A 26,359-nucleotide genomic window follows, 5' to 3' on the forward strand; every position below is an offset into this window, starting at 1 on the left:
CAATAATAAATTATTATTTCTTATTATTCTTCATTTTGGCTGGGCTCAGCTAGATACCTCATCTGTTCCAGTTAGTATGTGTTAGCAGCTGGACTGGCACTAGAATGTCAGTGCCTTTGTTCTTGTGCCTAGGGCTTCAGGCAATAAGGCGCTCTCTCTTTTTCCAGCAGGGCAGATGGATTTTTATGTATAGTGTCTGGATTCCAGAAGAGTGAAAGCAGGAACTGCCAGGCTTCTCGAGGCCTAACCTTGGAACTTGCAGTGTCACTTCTGCCATCTACTGGTCAAGGCAGTGTCCCATACTCCCATAATTCAAATTCAAGCTCAAGTACAGCCCAGAATTAAGAGAAGAGGAAATAGATTCCACTTCCTAATGGGAGGAGTAGCAGACATGTACCTCATTGGGTGGAATTGTTAAACATGTTAATTGCTTCGAATTTCATTTTTCCTGACGTGATAATACAAATATATAAACAAATGCAATATAATATTATATGCCTCTCGTCTGCTAAAGTAGCTCCTAAAATGTTTCTACCTACTAGTTCTTGGTACTTATAAATATTATCTTGTTTGGAAAAAGAGTCTTGGTAGACATAATCCTCTAATGAAGAGATTATCCTGGTATATTCAGATGGTACCTATATGCCATCACAGTGTCCTTATATGAAAGAGTCAAAGGGAGATCAGACACCCAGAGAGGAGGAGGCAGCAGTGTGAGTGTGGAGGTGGAGATGGGAAGGATGTGGCTATTAGTAAGGGAATGCTGGTGGCCTCCAGAAGCTAGAAAAAGCAAGGAACAAACTGTCCCCTTGGTCCTCCTGAGGGAGGGACCTGCCCACACCTTGATTTTGGTTTATTAAAAGTTATTTTGTATCTTTTGTATCTCTGGTTTCCAGAGCCTTGAAAGAATTCATTTATGCCACTTGAAGCTACTAAATTTGAGGCAATTTGTTACAGAATTCTTAGGAAATGAATACAGCATCTAAATCTGAAGTGTTCTCAATGTATTAGCAGAATTTTAAGTATTTAAAATAATTTTTGTCTGTTTTTAAAATGTTTAAAAGACTTATTGAAATGCTTTATTAAGACTTAAAATCTGTCTGTGGTTCATAGAAGTCAGCAAAAGATACATTTCACTTTATGGAAATTACTTTATGATGTTCAGATAATTACAGGTCTTAGGAATGTACAAAGGGAGGTCCTGTTCAGCCTTCACCTAGCTTCTCTCATTTTATAATTTTGCGTAGAGTATCAATACAATATCAATACCAGCATATTGCTATTGGTGTAATCCATAGTTTTTTTCAGATTATGCAGTCGTTTTCTCTCCATGTGTGTCTGTGTATGTGTGTAGTTCTTTGTAGTTTTATCAAATGTGTAGCTTCCTGTAACCCTTCACCATAATGAAGATACTAACCTGTACCATCTCACAAGATTCCCTTGTCCTTTTTAGCACACCCACCTGCCTTTCCCTATCCTCGCTCCTAGCAACCATTGTTCTGTGGTTCATCTCCATCATTTTTTTATTTCACGAATGTTATATAAATGGAATTATGCAATGTGTATCCTTTTGAAATTGGCTTTTTTCCCCATGCAGCATCATTTCCTTGAGGTTCATCCAAGTTATTGCATGTGTCAGTAATTCTTTTCTAGTGCTGATAAGTCACAGTATGGATATAAACTACCACTAGTTGTTTCATCATTCACCCACTGAAGGACATTTAGTTGGGGGGCTATTGTAAGTAAGATTGATGTGAACATTTATGTGCAAGTTCCAGCTTGAAAAGAAGTCTTTATTTTTCTGGGGTATATGTCTAAGAGTGCAAATTGGTGGTCTATGTGCTAACTCGGTTATTAGTGCTAAAATGAACTGCCAGCTGTTTTTTTAGACTGGCTGTCCTGGATATTTCTATCAGCAATATATGATTGATCTAGTGTCTTTGCATCCTCACCAGCTTTTGGTGTCTTTACTTTTTAAAGTTTGTTTTTAGTTTTAGCCATCCTCATAAGTATGTTGTAGTCCACCTTTTTGGGCAAAATACATAAAAGTGTAAGTTGTGACTTTGTTGTCATTTGTAAAAAAAAATGTTTCTCTGGGGCGCCTGGGTGGCTCAGTGGATTAAGCCGCTGCCTTCGGCTCAGGTCATGATCCCAGTGTCCTGGGATCGAGTCCCGCATCGGGCTCTTTGCTCAGCGGGAGCCTGCTTCCTCCTCTCTCTCTGCCTGACTCTCCGCCTACTTGTGATCTTTCTCTCTGTCAAATAAATTAATAAAATCTTAAAAAAAAAAAATGTTTCTCTCCTTTTTAAAAATTTTTTTTTAAGATTATTTATTTATTTATTTGACAGACAGAGATCATAAGTAGGCAGACAGGCAGGCAGAGAGGGAGAGGAGGAAGCAGGCTCCCCGCTGAGCAGAGAGCCCAATGCGGGGCTTGATCCCAGGACCCTGGGAACATGACCTGAGCCAAAGGCAGAGGATTTAACCCACTGAGCCACCCAGGCATCCCCAAAAATGTTTCTCTCCTTTTGATTGGCTCTGTGATTTTTGTTATTTTTTTCTCACAGTGAAAACATTTTATGTAAAGGGGATATAATTTGCAGAAGAAATGTTTAGGCTGAACTCTATATTGTTGGTTTTTTTGTGCTATTTGTCAAGATCATTATTGCAGGGTGTTATAGAATCCCTTATCTTTTTCCTCTTGGAATTATTCCATAACTAAAAACTTCTCAAGATATGTCATTTTTTTCTTGGGTGCTGCAATATGGTTTAACATTTTGTTGTTATTCAGATAGCCTTTACTTTTTACCCTATATATAAGAATTAGAAAAATGTATTTCATTTGAATCCACAATGAAGTTCAGATTCACTGTTCATAATTAGTTAATATTTAAAGAAAATTTTATCAGTAAAATTTGTAATTGTCCGGGTTAAGGAGGTAATTTCCTGTTCTAGTTCTTTATTATAAAATATTAAACTTTTGGCAAGTGCCAGTAATTACCCAGGGCAGACATGTCTCTGAGATGCAAGTGCCTACCTGTTATTTTAGGTCTTTGCATATTTTCACTGGAAATGTTAATTAGAATTTAATACAGTTTCAGAAGAGGTTGTAACAATAGTTTAAGTGCTAAAACGTCTTGAAAGAGTAAGAATTGCATAATATTTGGAGTTAGTTACATAGTGAAAAGACAAAGACAAAGGCAGAGAAAACACCTATTGTCAGTATCAGGAATAAAAAATGTGGTATGACTACAAATCCTAACATGATTAAAAAAAAAGCCCTACAGAATATTACTAATCACTTTCTACAAATTTGACAATTTAAATGAAATGGATAAATTCCTTGAAAAAAACAGCTTACCAAAACTAACATAAGTAAGACAAAGTCTCAGTAGCTATATATCAATGAAACAAATTGAATGTTTGTAATAAATTGAATTTTTAATTAAACGTATTCTCTGAAAGAAAACTCCAGGTCCAGATGGCTTTATTGGTGAGTGCTGCCAAACATTTAAGGAAGAAATAAAACTAATTCTACATGTATTTTCTCAGAAAATAAACGAGAGACCATTTAAAAATTATATTTATGAGTCTACCACAACCAGAGAAGTGAAATACAAGAAAAAAATTATATGCCCATATTCCTATGAATATAGTTGAAAAAATCCTTACCAAAACACTAGCAAATTGATTTTAGTAATATATTAAAAAGGTAATACATCTTGACCAGTGATGTTTATCTCATAATGAAAGATTGGTCTAAGATACAAAACCAGTGTAGATTAAGAAGTTACATGATTAATGGTGTACCTGGGTGGCTCAGATGGTTAAGCCACTGCTTTCAGCTCTGGTTCTGATCCCAGGGTCCTGGGATTGAGTCCTGCATTGGGCTCCTTGCTCAGCGGGGAACCGGCTTTTCCCTCTCCCTCTGCTGCTCCCCTTGCTTGTGCTCTCTCTCTCTTAATCTGTCGAATAAATAAATAAAATCTTAAAAAAAAAAAAGAAGCTACATGATTATCGTAATAAAGGTAGGCAGTAGGAAATCATGTGTCAAAATTCAACAGTTAATCAGGATTAAAAAAAAAAAGAAAAGACCCTCACTGAACTAGGAATAAAAAGAAACTTTCCTAAACTGACAAAATGCATCTATGAAAAAAAAACCCATAATTAACATTGTCCTCAGTAAAATATTGAATACTTTCCCATTAGCACTGCAGCATAGATTAGGATGTCTGTTCTTAATTAACACTTCTGTTCAAAATTTTAGTAGATGTCCAAGCCAGTGTGGTAAGTCAAGAAAAAGAAATTAAAGATAAACAATTAGAGAAATCTTAAACTATCTTTATTTACCTTTGACATACTGTGTGTCCTAAAACAACATCAACTTGAATTAGCACTATTGCAGGATGGGAAGCTTGTATTAAAAATCAACTTTGCCCACAGATAGTTTAAAGAAGATACCAAGTTCACAGAATGGAAAGCTCAAAATTTGAAGATGTCAGTGTTCCCCAAATGGGATTATAGAACCAATGTAATCCCAGTTAAAATTCTAACAGGCCTGGGTTTTTTGGGGTAGAAATGAACAAACTAGGGACACTGTTGGTTAAGCATCTGCCTTCAGCTGAAGTCATGATCCTGGGATCCTGGGATCAAGCCCCACATGGAGCTACCCATTCAGTGGGCAGTCTGCTTCTCCCTCTGCCCCTCCCCCTGCTCATGCTTACACACTCTCTCTCTCTTTTTCTCTTGCAAATAAATAAAATTTAAAAAATTAAGAATTAAAAAAAGAAATTAAGCTGACAACAAAATTTATGTGGAAAGGCAAGGAAAATGTCTCAAAAAAGAAAAAGACCATTAAAAATGGTTAGGATTGAGAAACACTGAGTTAGAAATTTATTATGTTGATTTAAAAATGTTTTGAATCTAGTTTCAAGTGCTTTAAAATAGATTTTTTTCTGAAAAGTTGCATATGAAGATAATTAAAGCAATACAAAAATGGGAGAATGAGAAAAATGTAAATATAAGTCTAAATTAAGTAAGGTAATGTTCCCAACATTTTTTATATAAGTCCTTACACAGTAAATGAGTGTAAGGACACCAATTGTTGTAAATTTATAATAGCTGTATAATTTAGGGTGCTTTGTTTGAAAGCTGTAGAAACTGATGCTGGCTGAGAGGAAAAATAAAATAAAATAAAAAATAAGATAAAATTTAAAAAAAGAAGAAATATTGGCAAGGCTCAGAGGCTCAAAAGAACAATGGGGTGCTTGGCAATGAGATGGAAAGGGCAAGAATGAAAACAGTTCTTAAAACTAAGAACCAGAATCCATGACTACAGTAGTAGTTACAGCCTGGGCATAATGCCTTTGGAATTGAGTGAGATGCCAACCTTTTGATCTCTGTTCCTGTCCCCAAGATTCAGAATCCAGAGAGGGGAATTCTAACTGGACAAGTGTCGAAGATTATTTTCAAAAAATATTTTCAAAATTTCAAAATATTGGCTGTATTTTTCTTTTCTCTCTATGTACACCTTTTGCAATTTGACTTTGTTGCTTCTACCATCAAAAGGTAGAGTTTACCCATTCAAATCAGTCTGGACTTAGCTGTGACTTGCTTTGGCCACTGAAACATTAGCAAATGTTACACTGAGGCTTTACTAGCATTTGTATCTTGGGCTTACTTCCTTTGGGTAGGGTTGGAACTCTTGAGCTTATAATGTCAACAAGTTGAAGCTAGCATTTGCAGAGACTACATATGGGAGAATAAAAGTGCTCTGGCTGGTAGGCTGCCTCCTGCCAGAATGTAAGACCATCCTAGCCCATCCTTACCCAGCTGAGTTGACAGATGACTGTAGGGAAGAAGGGACTTGAGTCAAGACCAGCAAAACAACTGATCGCCTAAGCCTAGTTCAAATTGCAAACCCACAGAATCATAAGCAAATAAAACATTTGTTTGTTAAGCCACTAAGTTTTGAGGTAAATTGTTATGCAGCAAAAGAAAATTAGCATTAGGAAAAAAAGTGATGTTAAAACAATTTAAACATATAACATTGGCTCTAGACCTACATTATCCTTAATAATTTGCAATAAACCAGTTGTAAGTGTACAACTACAAGAGTGATAATAATTATAAATAACAAAAGAAGGCATATATTGAGTTCTGTCAATGTTTTGGCATTTATCTAAGCACTTTATTATTAGATAACAAAGTAATTTAGCCAAGGTCATAAAACCATAAGTGATAGAGCAAACTAGGATTCAAACTCATTCTGTTTCTAGAAACTAGATAGAGTGTGTGGCATTAATACATGTCTCTTCCCAGCAATAAATATAAATTTCTATAAGATCTCATAAAAAGTAAGTAAGAAAGATTATATGAAAACGTGAAGAGGTTGGGGTCATTATCCCCTTTTTGACTATGAGTTTTATATTTAGACAGTATCCTAAATTGCTTCCTCATATGAAAGATGAGGATATTCTCATACTTTTATTTCTATCTTCTCCCATTTCAATTCCTGATTTTGTTAGTTATTTCCTTTTTTGACTTATATTTTTCCCCTTAAACATAATTCATTTAGATTTTAAAGCTTATTTCCTGTTTAAATTAATGTTCACTTTTATCCTTTAACATGACTTCTCTCTTACTGACGTCTGTACTTTGTTGTCTCTCCTGGTTAGCCACATTTCCCGATCATGTAACCTGTTCCTCTCCCTCCTCAAAGGGATCGTCGGATTTCTCACAGACAAGATTATTTGCCTGTGGCATTTATAATTGGAATACAAAATAAGTGAGTATAAAAATTGGAGAGTGAGGGGGCACCTGGGTGGCTCAGTCATTAAGCATCTGCCTTTAGCTCAGATCATGATCCCAGGACCCCGGGATAGAGCCTCACATCAGGATCCCAGCTCAGCGTGAAACCTTATTCTTCCCCTTCCACTCCCCATGCTTGTGTTCTTGCTCTTGCTGTGTCTCTCTCTGTCAAATATGTAAGTAAAATTAAAAAAAAAAAAATGAAGATCGAGTATTTTTTCTTTCTAGTTTTTTTTGGAGGTTATTAAACATCCTGAGAAGTCCTTTTATTTCCCCTTTCTACTTCTGCTTGAAATCCCTAAGAATATTTAGCCCAGTATTTTTCAGTATTCACCCTTCTGTATTATTATTATTTGAAAATATGAATCTAGGCAAAACTTCTGTTAATTTATCTTTCAGAATTTTGTGTCATATTAATTCTATTTTCTTGCTTTCCTTTCAGAGGCTGTATAAAGCCAAAAGTATAGATATAAATATAGTTTCTCAATGGATTTGTAAAATCCAATTCTAAGTTTGTTGGATCACCTTTATCTGACTTCTATTTCCATTAGCTTTTTCTCTGAATTCCTTTAAGATATTTGACTCTTTTCATTCTTTTTGAGAAGTTTCCTGAAGTCTGTTCTCTATGTCTATGGATGTACTTGTAGCAGACTTTGTTTCTAATGTGCCTTTTATTCCTATACTGAATTTTCCCATTTCTTATCTGTATTCTGTATATATCCACCTAACTTTTTTCTTCCCAATCATCTTTTATATCTTTTCTTTGAGTTTTATTTTAAAGGGACACTTTTTTAAAAAAATCTTGATTTTATTGTATCTGAGTTTTTTCTTTCTTTCTTTTTTTTTTTTTTTAAGATTTTATTTATTTATTTGACAGAGATCACAAGTAGACAGAGAGGCAGGCAGAGAGAGAGGAAGGGACGCAGACTCCCTGCTGAGCAGATAGCCTGATGTGGGGCTCCCAAGACTCTGGGATCATGACCTGAGCCGAAGGCAGAGGCTTTAACCCACTGAGCCACTCAGGCACCTGTATCTGAGTTTTCTTAAATAAGTAACCTGTTTGAAACTCTAAAGCTATTTTCTACATTTGTCTTTTGCTTCTGTTTCTTCCCTTTTCAGCTATAACCACTCCCATCTCCCTGGTTCTATAGAACCTTGTCATTCTTAGTAATTATCATTAAATGAGGAGAGTTTTATCTTGTCATACTGTTTGATAAAGAAATTAGTGCCATGAAAATGGAGCCTAGATGAAGTGATCTGAGGAACTCCACATCTTCTGTTCAGATATATTCTCTGGAACATTGGTTGTCAAATTTTTTTCAATACAGTCAGTAAATATTTTAGGCTTTGCAGTTTGTACAAAGTGACTCTGCTGTTGCAGCACAAAATTAGCTATAGAAATATGTAAATGTGTGGGCATGGCTATGTTCCAATGGAATTCTATTTATAAAATCACATAATAGGTTGTATTTAACCCATGAGTAATAATTTTTTGACCCTTGATCTTGACTGTCTGTTGCTCAGGGGTAGACAGGAGGCCCTTTCCAGGTCATGATGTCGACTGCTGATGCAACTCCTAGGTGCAGATGAAGTGCAGTGGATGATAGCTTAACTTCTGTTGCAGGGATGGTGTGTGCTAACTTGGCCGTGCAGTTAAATTGAAACTGATTATCCTACTGCCTGTGACCTGTAGAGTACTGATGTTGTATGACCTTCCACACCGCTTGTTTTCTGGACATTTCTGCTTCATTTCTTCTTTTCTCAAATGTAGCAATGATTAATATGTTTTTGGCAGTGGTCAACCTTGCTATTTATCGTATAGTTTACTTTTATGAACTAAGTCCTTCAAGAAAGCTTTTGGCATCATAAAAAAAAATGTTATCTTTTAGAAAAGTTGGGTCTTGAAGATGTGAAATTAATTGGGTTTCCAAACTGTTGTCTTGTATACTAACTTTTTACAAGTTACTTTACTTTTGGCTTTATGCGGCCTCTGAAAAGAAGGTCTCTGACTCAGTAAGTTATAGGGACCTAGGATAAAAAAAAAATCCCCAAACAACCAAACAGGTAATAGTGCAGAATACTTGTAGATATCATACAATATTATTCTGTCCTACTTTTGGGGTTCATTCATATGACAACAACTTTAAACCTTGAAAATGTGAAATGAGTGAAATAAAGTCCTTTTCCAGGCAGAGTTTATGGCCTAGTTAAGAAGACAGCTCTAAATAAATTCAACAAGATATTTAGCCATCTTTTTAAATATGTTTCATTTTATAAATGTTACCTAGGATTATTACATTATATAATATGTATATATAAATATGTTTTATATACTAGGTATATTTCAGGCATTTGTACCATTGTATTTCTTTTTTTTTTTTTTAAGAATTTATTTATTTATTTGACAGAGAGAGATCACAAGTAGGCAGAGAGGCAGGCAGAGAGAGAGGAGGAAGCAGGCTCCTTGCTGAGCAGAGAGCCCGATGCGGGACTCGATCCCAGGACCTTGGGATCATGACCTGAGCCGAAGGCAGTGGCTTAACCCACTGAGCCACTCAGGCGCCCTGTACCATTGTATTTCAATTTTGTTTACATTTGGGACTTTTGTGGAAAATACAAAATCTGGATAATTTGGTAGAAAGTTGTGTTTTTTTGTTTTTTTTTTTTTTTTAGGATTTATTTATTGATTTGAGAGAGAGAGAGCATGAGTGCAGGGTGGGGCGGGGAGGGCTAGAGGGAGTTTTAAGCAGACTCTGTGCCTAGAGCTCAGAGCCCCACATGGGGCTTGGATCTTATGACCCTGAGATCACGACCTGAGCTGAAACCAAGAGTTGGACACTTAATCAGCTGTGCTATCCAGGCACCCCAGTCTGATAGAAAGGAACTTTTTTTTTTTATTTTAAGAAAGGAACTTTTAAATGTAAACTTTGCCAAAAGATATTATATGTACAATTGTATGATTATTCATTAAAAATGTAATAAAACATTCTGCAGTGTCCACAGTTGTTATTTTTCATTTCAATTTTTTTTTTGTTTGGGTGTTTTTTTTTCTGCAAAGACTAGACATTTATAGAAGAAATACTGTAGTTTATGAGATGATTTGCGGGAGGCTCATGAGTAACCATCTTTTAATTTTTTTCTTTATGAAATGGTGGGTATTTTTACTGTAAAAGCATTTCTAAACTTTGATACATTCCTTACCTTTCTATTTGTATGGAAAAAGCAAAAAGAATAGCTAATAACCTTAGCTTATTGAGGAAACTAAGGTTTAGAATGATATAACTTAACTACCAGAAGTTATGCAACTGATAAATAGAAGAACTAGGACTCAGCTCCAAGTTTGTCAGATTAAAGCCAATGCTCTTATCTATGTATCAGTTAAATTACTGTGCCAACAGCTTATCTTTAGATAATTGAATAAGTGTGGATCTTTACATAATTCATGTCTCACAAATTACAGTTTCCTCTATGCCAGATTGTTTTCTTACAGTAAAAATTATTTGGTAAGTTAGCTTATTTCAGTCTTTCAATGGTTGTATTTACTCATTTACTCAACTAATATTTACCGAGCTCTCAGGGAAAAGAAAGCAAACTAAACAGACATAATCCCTAACCTCTTGAAACTATTTCCACATCAAAAACTTGGTGATCTATTCACAGTAGTCACTGTGAGAAGTTGTTACATTATTCTAGAGATGGGTCTATTATTTAAAAATTTTGCAGTGCTGTTTTTTCAGAATTTCCTTTACAGCCTACCTCTTAATCTTCACCAAATCCAAAATGAAGGTTTGCTCTTAGGGTATGTATTTTAATTCGGAAACAACTAAACACCTCCAAGCCTAACAGCAGCAAATAAGCTATGTGGTCAAGTTAATGAATTCCTTTTTTCTTTTGCATTGAGTTAATCAGCACCCTGTCTTGTTCATTAAGATTGTGAATTAAAGTATGATGGGCTATTTCTCTGACTTTGAAAATAAATCTAACACAGTTCTATCAAAGAATTCTATTTTTTTCTAGCAATAAGTGACAGAATTCTTAGGATATTATTTCTAAAGCACCCAAGCCAGCTTTGAAGAGAAAAATTCATATGTTTTAACACTTTTTAAAATAGACAATGTCACTGGTTTGTAGACATACCCTATATATACCATACCCTTACTTGGTCTGTATTTGAACAGAGAAAAGGATATGAGATATAACATACAAAGATATAAAGAAAGGGAAAAATGCCAAAGTGGTGGCAGTGGGTTTTTCAGGGTCATGTGAGAGAATAACACAAATAATAACGGTCCTGCTTCTGGTTTTGGTATTTATGTTTGGTGGGGCCCACTCCATCCCTGCCCAACAGTAATGCCGCTTTTATCCACCCTTCCTGATCTCTCGCATTCTAATGATGTTGGGTCATATAAATTATGTAATGTGGTGTAGTTATTTGGGGAGTGCCTTTCTCTGCAGAGATAAGCTCCTTTAAAGCTGATCACATATGATGCATTACTGTTTATATCTCTGAATTTTATCCATCTTACAAATAATATCAAGTGAGTGAATGATGAATATGTGGACAGAAGAGATTCTGCGTAAGACAGATTTACAGGATGGCATGCAATTGTATATAAAATTCTAGAAGGAATAAAATGCGGGATATGTTGTAGTCAGAGGTTAAAAGGAAGAATTAAGAAAAAAAAAAGTCAGAAAAATTTAATTACTAACAAATAGCATCTGTTAGGCATTAGAATATACCTGCGATCAAATTAGACTTGTGCAAGAAGGAAGACATAGTTAAAAGAAAGTGTGTCTGAAGCACATGTGTACTTCATACTGTTTACACTTCTGAAGGGCAAAGGACGATCAGATGTTGTTCTACTCTGTAGAAAGAGTTTTTGTCATAAAAATTTATAATAAAGAGTTTTCAGTATTTTAAGTGTTTTTCCTTATTAAATATTATTGTTTTTCAACTTAAAATTTTACAGGTACCCCTAAGATATTGGACATACAGGGATCCAGGAACCATTAAGACTCTGTCACCTTGAGCCAAGGATTTATTTGATACTCCTCTCCATCTTTTATTCATATCAATTAACATATTTCAAAAAAGAATTAACACATTTACCATCAGGAAATTTAAAACAAAAATTGTTCTACCCAGACTTTCCAATGCCGAAGAATAGCAAGGTGGTAAAAAGAGAATTAGACGATGAAGTTATTGAGTCTGTTAAAGACCTTCTTTCCAATGAAGACTCAGCTGATGATGCTTTTAAGAAGAGTGAACTAATTGTTGATGTTCAAGAAGAGAAAGATATAGATGCTGAAGAAGAGTCTGAAGTCGAGGATGAAAGGCCAGCTTGGAACAGTAAGCTACAGTACATCTTGGCCCAAGTTGGATTTTCTGTAGGTTTAGGAAATGTGTGGCGATTCCCATACCTATGTCAGAAGAATGGAGGCGGTAAGTTTTGGGGTTGTTTTTGTTTTTGGTTTTGGTTTCTGTTGTTAAGAGTGATACATTGCTGAATAAATTGCAGTTGACTGTCTTGAATCGCTCGTGTTGTTTCTGCAGCCTCATTATTTCAGAAGCCATGGATTCCACTGTAAAGCCAGGGAGATTCCTTTGTTGGAAGTGGGCTCAATTCTGTTTTCAGATTAGGTTTCCCTAGGAGCAGATGGCTTGTTATGAATACTCAAAGATTGCTTGAGGGGAATACATTCTCAGATATTTTCTGTGGATGCTATTAAACATTGCTAAATTACTGACCTTTCTAACAAAAATGTTAGAGGCATCCCTTGTGCCTGTCAGTTATTCTCTTTGGCAAAAACCCCAAAGTTCCCGATATAAGACAGTACTGGTGAAATAAGTCAGAAAGAGTGTTCTCTCCACAATTTATTAACTCTGAATTTTAAATTATTTCACTTTTCAAAAACAAAATTGCATATAATTTAGAATAATTGTGGTGTTGAAGTGCTGACCAGAACTTTGTAGATCCCAGGAGAAGGGATTTAACCAGATAATTAATGTAATGACAGACATTCTTCATCCTTATATATAATATATATTTTATTTCTAATGCTGCAGTATTTGGGGACAATGCTTAGTTTCAAAGAAAACTTCAAAGAAGTTAGCATCCTTAATTTCATTTGTTTTAAAGATTTTATTTATTTGAGGGTGAGAGAAAAAGCAGGAGAGAACGAGGGGGTGGGGCTGAGAGAGAGGGAGAAACAGACTCCCCACAGAGCAGGGAGCCCAAATCCATGCGGAGGCTCCATCCCAGAACTGGGATTACGACCTGTGCCAAAGGCAGATGCTTAACCCACTGAGCCACCCAGGCACCCCCCACCCTTAATTTTTTAACAAAAATATCTCCCATTAACATAGCATTCTAGTTTTTTGGATTTTTGCATATAACCAGTAACGGTTATTTAGCAAAAATTATCTTAAATATCAGAAAAAAAGCATCTACAAAGGAATGGATTGTTCAGGTAGGACACAGGCTCTATAGTACACCAAAGTTAAGTAATGTTAATTAACATTTGGGTTGAACTTTGTTACCTATATATAGGAAACTATTAAATGGAAACTCTTAAAATAATAGTTTTATTGGAAACTATTAAAATAAATGTGGTCAAAATTAAGTATTATATTAACTGCATTTCAGCACACAAAGGGTAGAAAGAATATTTTGGTATTTGATTCTATTTTGTGATAGTTTTGTTAACTGGCCAAAGATATGGTTTTATATCTGATGTACAAATCAAATGAAATAAGTATAATCATACGTGAAAATTCTTTTTAGAGTATGAGATAAAAAGTTGAGGTCTTCTGATGACAAAATATGTTAAAGATCTTGTTTAGTTTATTTAGTTAAGCACAAAACAGCAGGTTTGGAAAAAGTTGCCTGTTTGGTGAATCATTTGAGAGGTAAAAATCAATACAGGAAGTCTGTGATACACTATGCATCCCTCCACCTACGCTGGAAGCTCCTTGCTAGTCATTAACACTACATATGAATTATTTATCAAATCAGCTATAAGCAGCTACATACTACCCTGCTTTTTGTTTCTCAGGGGCCAGCCCATTTGCCAAGACTAGCAGAAGATGAATTCTGATTTTTAAGCCTTTTACCTCATGAGCCTTACTGGCCAGACTGTTAAGGAAGAAGACTGTCTTGGCTGAAGTCACCTTGCCTTCCATTCAATACCATTTTTGTCTAGGGAGAACTCAAAGGATTTCATATTTAGGAATTAGTCTTTAACAAAAATTGCTCCTCCTCATTTTCATATGTAGAGTCAAAATGTTCTTCCTACTATTGTTTCCTCCCTTTTAATCACAAATACTAGACAGTGATGTTATAAGAATTTATTGTTTCAAAATAGTGTCAGGGAACAAAAGTCTGTACCCAACATGCAGTTTAGCATTGAGCCTTCCAGGTATTTGAGTAGTGTTTTCTGGCTGTTTAGTCAAATAGCCTCAGACTAACTTGAATCTCATTTGTCACTTGAGGCACTTCATGAGTAATACAACTAAAAAGTGGTAGACCCAGGCGCCTGGGTGGTTCAGTCAGTTGGGTGTCTGCCTTCAGCTCAGGTCATGATCCCAGGGTCCTAGGATCGAGTCCCACCTCGGGATCCCTCCTCAGCATGGTCTGCGTCTCCCTCTACCCCTCCCCCCGGCTCTCACACTCTCTCTCTCTCTTTCTTAAATAAAGTAAAAAAAAACAAAAACAAAAACAAAAAAGAAGTGATAGACCAAGCATGAGTTGATTTGTCCAAAGATATTAAACTTAAAAGTACATTGGTTAAACTTAATAAGTAGTGTAATATAGAAGCCACCAGCCCAAGTTTTGAATTCAATTTGGTCTTGAAGCCTGGCTCTTCCCAACACTAACCATGTGACCTTTTACAAGTTAACTTACTTCTTCCGGTTTAGTTCCCACACCTGTAAAGTGATAATAATGGTACTTACCCCACTGGATTCTTAATACATGTAACATCCTTAGAAATATGAGTGGCAAATAGTAAATGCTCAGTTATATCTCAGTTATGATGTTTTTATTTAGTTAAATTATTTAATTATGACTATTTTTAATATGGGGGCTAACAGTAATTTGAGTTAGAAGAGAAAGCTAAGCATCTAACAGCATGCCATGCACATATAACTGAGGAAAGATTCCCAGTGAATCCCATTTTAATTCATTCGGTCTCTAGTTATTCACACATACGTAAATTCTTTCACGTTCTAGGATTAGGTGCATGTATGCACTTTCAGTCCTTTGGGAAACATTTTCAGATCATTAGCACCAACATTCCTAATCTTTTTAGAGTTAGGTATTTTATCATTCTGTTTTATGAGTTCATGCATCCATGCTTTACATTACATACCCATCTGTAGAATCAATTCAAGTCCAAAGGACTGCAAATCAGTCATAAGAAAGTAGAGATTTTCTGTGGACCACTATATTAGGAAAATTATTGTTATGTAGTCATTATTTCAGAGCTATATAGAGAAACGGAGATAAATACCTTGAAAAAAGAAAAGTTTACTTCTTTAACATAATAGCTACCAGAAAAATTTGAATAGCTTCCAAAATCTATTCAATACCATTAAACACTTTTTTAAAATGGAAAAATAGGGGCACCTGGGTGGCTCAGTCACTGGACATCTGCCTTCAGCTCAGGTCATAATCCTGAGATCCTGGGATGGAGCCCCACTTCAGGCTCTCTGCTCAGCGGGAAGTTTTGTTTCTCCCTGTCTCACTCCCCCTGCCTGTGTTCCCTCTCTTGATATGGTTTTCTTCATCAAATAAATAAATAAAATCTTTAAAAAATAAAATAAAATAGGAAAATACAATAATGGCCTCTTATTTGAAAAGGGCATTGACACCATCAGTTGCATGACTGACTTGACAATCCCTGGTTGGACAAAGCTCCAGATAAGAAATCTGAATGTAGGAAGTCCATTTTAGTGGTTACTTAATGAACAATTTGCATATGTATTCTTATGTAGGAATTGATACATTTCACATTTAACTTTATCAGTTAAGAGAGCCTAATATTAACATTGTCAAACCACTTTAAAATCATTAGTCATATGTCTTAATTTGAGATTTGGCTATAAGATAATTTTCTTAAGTATGGAAACCTTACTACATGGATATATATATATTTGCACATGTATTTTACAATAGTTATTAAATATTTAGTGTCTCACTCAGCCTCACTGCCCCTTCACAGAATTTTCAAAAATTGGTCTGTTAAGCTTCTGACTCTTGATTGTGGCTCAGGTCATGGTCTCAGGGCTGTGAGATCCAGCCATGTGGCAGGCTCCACACTGGGCATGGATTCTGCTTAAGACTCTCTTCTCCTGGGGCGCCTGGGTGGCTCAGTGGGTTAAGCCGCTGCCTTCGGCTCAGGTCATGATCTCGGAGTCCTGGGATCGAGTCCCACATCGGGCTCTCTGCTCAGCAGGGAGCCTGCTTCCTCCTCTCTGCCTGCCTCTCTGCCTGCTTGTGATCTCTCTCTGTCAAATAAATAAATAAATAAAATCTTAAAAAAAAAAAAAAAAAAAGACTCTCTTCTCCCTCTGCCCTCCCAACCCCTCAGCACCCTCAGAATGCAAACATGCTCTCTATCTCTCTCTTTAAAAAAAAAAAAAAAAATTCTGAAACTTATTATTTGTTTTTTTAGATTTTATTTATTTATTTGACAGACAAGTAGGCAGAGAGGCGGGCAGAGAGAGAGGGAGAAGCAGGCTCCCTGCAGAGCAGAGAGCCCGATTTGTCTGAAGTAGAAATTCTTTTTCTTTTCCTTTTTTTTTTTTCTTTCTTTTTCAATCTAGGCAGCCATTTTTTCCTTCCCTATTGTTATTTAGGGGAAAAAGTAAACTTTAATACTATAAAATCTCATTCATTCTAATTTATCTAGTTTGGAATGCATGTTTAGTTGAGTTTGAATAATATTTAATAAATGACTTCATGAGCATTGTGTGAGTAAGAATTCCAGGAATTTGTGGAACCTACTTGAGAAAATAATTAATTTTAAGGAATCAGTTTTTTAAAATGGAATATGAAGTTGTTTTACCCTTTCAATAAAATGAAATTAAAACTTTATATTTTCACTTTTAAAAAAAAATTTATTTATTAATTTGACAGAGATCACAAGTAGGCAGAGAGGCAGGCAGAGAGAGAGGAAGAGAACGAGGCTCTCCACTGAGCAAAGGGTCTCATGTGGGGCTCGATCCTAGGACCTTGGGATCATGACCTGAGCTGAAGGCAGAGGCTTTAACCCACTGAACCACCCAGGCTCCCCTATATTTTCATTTTTATTATAGTTATTTATTAAAAGAAACTCTATGTAGCAGTCACATTCAGGTTTCAAATACTAGAAAGGTTAAAATGGTGAAGTTGCATTTTCTTTAGAGTCTTTTGTAATTATACTATATAGAAGTTCAAATATTTTATGAAATATTCAAAATTAGTGTATTCTCTACTGTGACTGTTGAAAATGTCATCTATTTTATTTGTTCTTGTCTCTGTAGGTGCATATCTTTTGCCATATTTAATACTGCTACTGGTAATAGGTATTCCCCTTTTTTTCCTGGAACTCTCTGTGGGTCAAAGAATTCGGCGAGGAAGCATTGGTGTGTGGAATTATATAAGCCCTAAACTGGGTGGCATCGGATTTGCAAGTTGTGTAGTAAGTTTCCTAGTATGGTACATGCCATATAACTTTTACAGGGTTTATAATTGTGTAGTTTGCATTTAAATGAAACCTTTTGAGTGTATATTTCCATTCAACTCTTTAATCAGGTTTTTAAAAAACACCATTGGAGTTTGTGCTAATACACTAACCAAGCTGTAAATACTAACACAGTTCATCTTGATAATGCATGTTCTTAAGATCTAACATGGACATCTATTTAGAAAAAATAAGGTGTCCCAAATAAAAGTGAAATGAGGAGGATTTTTAATAGGTTAAATGGGGTTTTATGCATTTCATTTTTGTTCCAAAGGAAGGGGCATGGGAGGTGTAATGTCATCTCACTATTTTGTTTTGCAGGTGTGCTTTTTTGTGGCTCTCTACTACAATGTCATCATTGGCTGGAGTCTGTTTTATTTTTCTCAGTCTTTTCAGCAACCTCTTCCTTGGGATCAATGTCCTTTGGTGAAAAATGCTTCACACACTTGTAAGACCTGTATCTTGTAGTGTTTCGGTATAGAATGATCATAAAGTTGCTGATGAGATTTTGAGTTTTTTTTTCTCTTTTTTAAAAATAAGGTGGGAAAAAAAAAATAAGGTCGAAAAATCGTTCCAAAATTGTCATAACAAGCTTCTCTCACTTTTAGGATTGGCATACTTAGAGTGAAGACTGATGCCACCATCTAATTTTTACTAGCTCTTCCTAAGTTATTTTATCATGCCGTGTGACATTAGGGTCAAATATCATAACCCTTCAGTTGCTAATTTTGACAGTTTTTATTTTGTACATCTTTCTTGATGCCTTAAATTTTGGTTAAAATAAATATAACTTTCAGTTATAAAATAAGTAAGTCATGGAGATGCAAAGTACAGCATAAGGAAGATAGTAATACTGCAATAATTGTATGGTGACAGGTTGTAACTATACTTATTGTGGTGAGTATAAAGTCACGTACAGAGCTGTGGAATCACTATATTGTACACCCGAAATGAATATAACATTCTATGTCAACTATATTTCAGTAACACAAGTTTTTTCTTTTCTTTTTCTTGTTTTTTAAAGACCTGCAAGTAATCATAGAGGAGATAAATAAATAAAAATAACGTAGAAAATAGGACAAAAAGAATTTGGATTGAAGTAATTGTTTTTATGCCTTTAGTTCCATTGTTTCATAGTTTTCCCATTATTTATTTATTTATTTATTTATTTATTTTTTTAAAGATTTTATTTATTTATTTGACAGACAGAGATTACAAGTAGGCAGAGAGGCAGGCAGAGAGAGGAGGAAGCAGGCTCCCTGCTGAGCAGAGAGCCCGATGCGGGGCTCGATCCCCGGACCCTGGGATCATGACCTGAGCTGAAGGCAGAGGCTTTAACCCACTGAGCCACCCAGGCACCCCACCATCATTTATTTTTAAATCCTTAAAAATCATTTTAAATAAATGACAATTCCCTATAGTAGTGATGTCCGGTAAATTTGGAATGCAGCTCACATATATATTCTAAAATTTACTAGTAGCCACAGTGAAACAAGTAAGAAGTAGGGGAAATGTTTTTCTTAAAATATTAACATTTCAATAAATAGTTAATATAAAAATTATCGATGTACTCATTTACATTTTTTTTCTTGGACTAAGTCTCTGAAATTTTCTTCGCAGTTTGTATTTACAGCACATACCACTTTAGACTAGCTTCATTTCATGAGTCACGTAATGACCAGCAGCTACATACTTGACAGCTCTGTCACAGGAAGTCAGTCAAATAATTCTGGGCATGGACGGGGCTATAAACCTGATGTGCTTCACTTACTCTGATTAAAAAAAACAAGCTTACACATTTCCTATTTCAGAAATGTGTAATAAAAACCACCAGCAAGAATACATGTCTGTGGATTTTTCACAACTTTGCTCAATTGAGTTTTCACTGCGAATTTAAATGCATCTCTAGACTAATAGTACTTTCCTAGGAAATGCTAAGGACTGATTTACAGGCTTACTGGGGAGAAGAAAAATGCCATTACTCTTCCTCCTCTGAAATGATTGTGATATCTTTCTTTCTACAGTTGTCGAGCCGGAATGTGAAAAAAGTTCTGCCACCACCTATTACTGGTACAGGGAAGCCCTGAATATTTCCAGTTCCATTTCTGAAAGTGGAGGCTTAAACTGGAAGATGACCATCTGCTTGCTGGCTGCCTGGGTTGTGGTTTGCTTGGCTATGATCAGAGGCATTCAGTCTTCTGGCAAAGTTAGTATGCTAGATAGAGCCCCTCCTGCTTCTGCTAATCACCACTCCTGTGTATGGTGCTTGCCTCAGGCTCCCCTAGCAATGTCTGTGGACAAGCTACAAGGACCATGTCATTCTAGGGAGTTAAATAATAATCGGTGAGAAGTGGTGCTTTAAAAAATGTGTTTAAATGAAAAGAAAGAACATAAAGACGTGTTTTATAGTGAAAGCTAAAGTCACTCATAATCTTTCCTTATTTCATCAAAGAAATTTTTTGAAATTTTATGTTAATACCTAGAAGATTTGTATTTTTGCTGTTCATTCCATTGATCCCCGTGTTTCAGTTCACTGGTGATGAAGGTGAGACACAAATAGCAGGAGAGCAAGTCCTACAGACCAGGAGATGAGAGCCTCAGACCTAGGGTGCAGCCCTGCTGGGCCCTGAAGCAGCAGAGCTGAGTCTGAGGCCACTGGCAAGGCCCTGGGGGCAGAGCTCAGTTGGGGGAAGGGGTGGTAGGGCGGAAGGGGAGGCACTCTAATGAGAGGCTTTGCAGCTTAAGAGAGAGGAATTCACATTTTATTGCAATTGTGTTAAAGATCCCTGGAGTGCATGACTCAGGAGTAAGATAACCTGGGTGGTAGCCTGGAAACTCGGAGAGTATTACCAGTGGGGCAGGACTACGTCTGGATGTTTGGCTTTAGCACCTAGATGGATGGCCACCCCATTTGCTGAGACGGAGACGGATGGGGACATCTTTGGGGGAAAGTCAGAAGTTCTTTTTCTGGACCTGAAAAGTTGTAGAGACCTGTTAGCCTTCCACACTGAGATGTCAAGGAAGCAGTAAATATCTGGTCAGGACAACTGCTTTTCTACGATAAACATTCGCGTAACTTTGAGTGTGAACACTTGTGAAGCAGGAAGTTAAACCTTGACATTGTTAATTATTCAGAGACTTAGGAGTCTTAACAGGGGCCCGCTCTCTACTCCAGAAGCTTTACAGAATTACAATGGAATTTTGATTAATGAAAAAAAAAAGGACTCTTTTTTTTTTTTTTTTTTTTTTTGCTGGTGCTGTTACCTAAAATCAAAGTACGAATTAGGGAGAAAGTAGCCATTATTTCTCTTAAATTTTGCTTGTCTTGTGAACTATAAGAAAAGGACACTGTTCAAGTTACATCATACCTGTGGACTATTTTAAAGCAGTGTTAGTAATAGAGGTTCCCTATTTCTCATTATATCTTAAATAGGATCTTTAATAAATCACATTCCATTGAGACAAATAAGCCACTCTAATATGATGGCCATACAACGTATTAATAGTACTATTAGTCATGCTATGAAAACAGAGACTTTCAAAATATAGAATAAAATATAATCTTAACTACCGAAAGGAATACAGTCGTTAGTGTGTTTCACTGATATTTACTTTTTTTTTTTCTTTGTAGATCATGTACTTTAGTTCTCTGTTCCCATATGTGGTACTTATATGCTTCCTAATCAGAGCACTCCTTTTAAATGGTTCAGTTGATGGCATCCGCCACATGTTTACCCCTAAGGTATGTACTGCATTTCTGTTTAAGGCTTATGATCATAAAAGCATTGTTTACTGTTCACATGTTCCCACAGTTAGATTTAAAGCATAATCGTTCTAACATATGTATACTGGCCTCTTAAATTATAGCTGTTATGTTAACCAGCCTAGAAAAACCAGGGCTTTTAAATATCCATAATTAAATCCATCCATTTCCAATTTTAAATGTCGCCGTTTTAGTTCTAGAGTGACAGTCTCTATGTGAACTTTAAAAATTCCTTATATAGTAAATTAATTTCTGATTTTTTTACATTGATAAATTTTAGGACTTTTCCATCTTTTTAAAAAAGATTTATATATTTATTTATTTATTTAATTTATTTGAGAGGGAGTGAGAGAACATGAGCCAGGGGTGGGGGTAACAGAGGTTGAGGGACAAGCCTACTCAGTGCTGAGCAGGGAGTCTGTGGTGATGCTTCGTCCCACAACCCTGAGATCATGACTTGAGCCCCAATCAAGAGTTGGACACTTAACTGACTGAACCACCCAGGCGCCCCAGGACTTTTCCATCTTTCCTCCGCTTCCTTCTCAATGTCAGTGGCTCTTAACTTTTAGTAATTGACCCCTTTGAAAAAAACGATAATAAGATCTTACCAGAGAAATATAATGAACATATTAATTTGTTTAATGTCTTAGAAGGTTGACAGAAGGCCTAAGAGCCATGAACCCAGGCTTCTGTACTCTAAATCCTGTCTCAGAGAATATCCATGTTCTTGTTTTGAGGTTTTGTGCATCCTAGAATAATAATTACAGTGGCGAGTTTGGGAAGTTTTGTAATCTTTGTAAATGCATATACATTTCAGGAAAGTTCTCATTAGGCTCCACGAAAGGTTCAGAGTTTATGTTCTCTCATCCTTCTTAGAGCTGAACTCAATGCTGGGCACCTTGAACCTGATTATTAATCAGTCCTTCTGGTCTTGGTATAGTGATTTGGCAGGAAACAACAACAAGTTTTGAGGTATAGATACATTTAGTTACTCCCTGACATGAAGTTAACACCTCATTAGTTCACTAACACTATTATAGGCAGACATGGAGTTATAAAGATCAGGTTTCAAAAATTAGTTCAGAAACTGGAAGTTACCTGAAGGGTGAATGTGCAGCCAGCATCATGCTGTGGGATTTGGGCAGAAATTAGTTTTCCTGGAATTCTGTCACTCCTGGCAGCTGCCTGGATACTATGTAAAAGAGGCTGTGTTCTTTGGGTATCAGGTTTCAGCTGAGTGTTCATTCTCTAGTAGCAAAAATGCTGCCACTGGTATCTGATTTTCTTGACTAATTCAAAAGTCCTGGTTAGCATTTAGAGTTGTTGCAACTCCTCTGTGAATAGCTAGTTAAGATATATAGACTATATAGCTGCATTAGAATTTAAATTGGCTTCAAATGGGCCATATTTATGGTTGAAAAATATTTATATTGTAATATCTAAAAGATTGCTGATTTTAAAACAACCAGCTTTGATATGAACTTCTGGAATATCACCTTATATAAGTTGGCAATTGCTGGGGTGCCTGGGTGGCTCAGTGGGTTAAAGCCTCTGCCTTCGGCTCAGGTCATGATACCAGGGTCCTGGGATCTAGCCCTGCATCGGGCTCTCTGCTCAGCAAAGAGCCTGCTTCTCCCTCTCTTTCTCTGCCTGCCTCTCTGCCTACTTGTGATCACTCTCTCCCTATCAAATTTAAAAAAAAAAAAAAAGTTGGCAATTGCTTGTGACATAATTCTAAATATTTGATTTAAATAGCTATCTTAGGATTCAGCTACTTTGATATGACACTTTTACATGGCCCCATATTTAAAACAATGGCATTATTGACATTTTAACCTGGGACTAGGAATCATTATTAAAGTTAATTCGTTTCTCAGCTCACTTTTCATGGACTATAGATAAAATTCTGTGTTAGGTCATAATAACGATAAGTTATCAATTACTTTTTAATTTACATTGTTTGTCCAAGGGGGAAGTAAAGCACACAAACTATCCCCAAAACAGCGAATAGAGATTTAGTTCCCAAATTGGAAGTGGAATAATGTCTTTAGTAAATGGGTGTTGTCTGCCATCTAGTGGTTAAAGTAGAGATAGATAGTTGAGTGTATTTGAAATCAGTTTTAATGATAGAATGGTAATGTAGCAAAGAGATCAACAAACAGTATGCATATTTCAGTTAAATTTTAAGAAATTATAAATACAGGTGTGATTATGTTTGATGTCTGCCTATAATAACACTATTACAATATTATATAAATATTGTATTATATTCAATTTCAGTAATAATCACTAAAATTGATAAATTGAGCTGAAATTGGGCAATATATCCTAGTAACTAGTAACAGAAATAATTAAATCCTAGTAACTATATTTGAACAAAAAAAAATCCTAACATTTGAGAAAAAAAAATGTGCATTTTGGAGTCCACTTTGGTTCATATTTCCTCTACCCCAGAACTGTTATGTAACTTTAAGCAGGTTACTTAACCTTTTCAAGATTCAGATAATGGTAGCAACAAATTTCATTGATTGTTTTGAAGATTAAATGAAATAATCCGTGCAAAGTGGTTATCAGTGTTCCTAGCAGTACAGTCCATATACATCAACAATTATTGAACACTTAGAGTGTGATAGAGGATGCGGCTTGGGAGTGCCCATCTTCATTTGAAGAAGCTGAAACTCCGGGAGAGCTGCCCCTTTTCGAGATTATACCATTTACAGGTATTAAATGGCAGACTCAGGATCTGAAACTGTGGAACTCATCTTCTTAGCCACATTTGACATTGCCCCCCATGAGAGCAATCTCGTTGCAATAGTAAAAAGAGATAAAATACCAATTTAAACACTTTAGTTACTCAAATCAAACCTGTTTATTGACATCTGTGTCAGATATGGCTAATATTAATTGTTCCATTTAAAAAATTGGATTATGTACAGTGATAATTGTCCAAGAAGTAAAGCAGAGTTCCTTGAAATATATGTTCAGCACAGGTTCAGAACTGTAGACGTTTGACTCCAAAAGGGTCTTAGAGATGATGTAGTGGAAGTGCTTCAGTTTTCAAAGAAAAAGCTTTCAGAAAACTATTGAAAGGGATGCCTAATACATACATGAATATGAGAAGTACATAGTTAACTCTCCCAAGCTTATAATCTGCTTATTAGCTGCCTTGACTATTAGACTATCCCCAGAAAACACAAAATTTAGGGTGTTAGGTAAATAATGAGATTTTATTGGTAATTAACTTATTTTGCTTTGGAAAGAAAACAAAGACTTAAATAGGAAATGATTTGAAGATAGTTAACTTCAAAATAGTCCTTTTGATTTATTTTAAAGATAACTTAAAAATTCCTATAGAAGTAGAAAGTCTCCATTTGAATAAAATCTCCATCTACCTGATTGTCTTTAGTTTTTCTTACTCATATTTCTTGTCTCACTACTAAGTGAAAACTTTGTTATTTTTACTAAGAACAGATTATTCCCCCAGTTTAAATAAACTTTGGATGCATAAATATCATTATGATATATTTAGATAGTAGAACTAATTCCGTGTAGATTTTTCTGAAGTACTATTTTGCAGCTGACTTCTATTATGTTTAATTTTAAACAGCTTGAAATGATGCTGGAACCCAAGGTCTGGAGAGAAGCTGCTACTCAGGTGTTCTTTGCCTTAGGTCTGGGATTTGGTGGCGTCATCGCCTTTTCAAGCTACAACAAAAGAGACAACAACTGCCACTTTGATGCTGTTCTGGTGTCCTTCATTAATTTTTTTACATCCGTCCTGGCAACATTGGTGGTGTTTGCAGTTCTGGGCTTTAAAGCAAATGTCATAAATGAGAAATGCATAGCAGAGTATGGATATTAAATTCCTCTAGCTTTTGATGGTATAATTATATAAAAAGTATGACCCCCCTCCCCGGACCCTTTGATGTTCATTCATTATGTTGTTCTGTTTTTTTAGAAATTCCAAAATGATCGTAAAATTTTTGAAAATGGGCAATATTAGTAAGGATATTATTCCTCATCATATCAACCTTTCATCCGTTACTGCAGAAGATTATCATTTAGTTTATGACATTATTCAAAAAGTGAAAGAAGAAGAATTTCCTGCTCTTCATCTCAATTCCTGTCAAATCGAGGATGAGTTAAATAAAGTGAGTAGCCTCTGTTTAAGCAATATAGTAATTATCACTCGGGTAAAATATGCATTATCCAGAAGACTTCTTTTAGGAAAATGACCTTTCAAATGCCGGCAGAAGATTATGCTGTTTCAAAATTCACATTTTTCATTTCAGAGAACATACTTTTAAAGTTTTTATTTTAATTCCAGTTAGTTAACGTGGTGAATTTAAGGAACAAAACAAACAAGTAAAGAGGAAAACATGAGAGAAATCAAAAGAATGTACTTAAATTATAAATATTTGCTTTACTTTAAGAAGCCTTCTTCCTGATTCAGCTGCAAAAATGTAAAATATGAATATAAATTGATTTTTGTCCTAGAAAATGAAATTAGTCTGATACTTTTTCTGGTCTGATTTTTTTTTTTTTAAGATTTATCTATTTATTTATTTGTCAGAGAGAGAGAGAGAGAGCGAGTGAGCTCGTGGACAGGCAGGCAGAATGGCAAGCAGAGGCAGAGGGAGAAGCAGGCTCCTTGCCGAGCAAAGAGCCTGGTATGGTACTCAATCCCAGGATGCTGGGATCATGACCTGAGCCAAAGGTAGCTGCTTAACCGACTAAGCCACCCAGGCGTCCCTAGTCTGATCTTTAATACAAAATTTAGATTATGACTATCATTTATATATTGCACAACTATTTGGACACATAACTGATATTTAGCCATTTTAATATTTATGTTTGATGAGTCACGATTAACTCCTTTTGTTTAGCCAAAAAAATTGTATTTTAATTTAATTTATTTTAATAACCATGAAACAGGTGAACATTAATAATTGTTACTGTATTGGTTGTTACCCTTTTGCTCTATTGCCAAAAAGGGAAATATAATGGAGAAATCGTCCATTGATCCCTTGCAGTAAGATAGCGTACACCATACATAAGACA

At 35.6% G+C, this 26,359-nt stretch overlaps 1 protein-coding gene across 2 annotated transcripts in view; it reads left to right on the forward strand.

Annotated features, from left to right (window-relative positions):
* SLC6A15 (solute carrier family 6 member 15) overlaps positions 1 to 26,359 on the forward strand; it is a 44,462-nt gene that overhangs the window by 7,602 nt on the left and 10,501 nt on the right. For both annotated transcript variants that reach the window (XM_082740368.1, XM_082740369.1), the window contains exons 2-8: positions 11,781 to 12,253; positions 17,336 to 17,493; positions 17,857 to 17,983; positions 19,560 to 19,741; positions 21,167 to 21,277; positions 24,906 to 25,147; positions 25,257 to 25,449. In XM_082740368.1, the coding sequence (XP_082596494.1) occupies positions 11,965 to 12,253; positions 17,336 to 17,493; positions 17,857 to 17,983; positions 19,560 to 19,741; positions 21,167 to 21,277; positions 24,906 to 25,147; positions 25,257 to 25,449 (1,302 nt within the window). In that variant the 5' untranslated portion in view covers positions 11,781 to 11,964. The remainder of the gene's footprint in view (positions 1 to 11,780; positions 12,254 to 17,335; positions 17,494 to 17,856; positions 17,984 to 19,559; positions 19,742 to 21,166; positions 21,278 to 24,905; positions 25,148 to 25,256; positions 25,450 to 26,359) is intronic.

The sequence above is a fragment of the Mustela nivalis genome (genome assembly GCF_964662115.1).
Source record: "Mustela nivalis genome assembly, chromosome: 7".
In the NCBI taxonomy this organism is placed as follows: Eukaryota; Metazoa; Chordata; class Mammalia; order Carnivora; family Mustelidae; genus Mustela; species Mustela nivalis.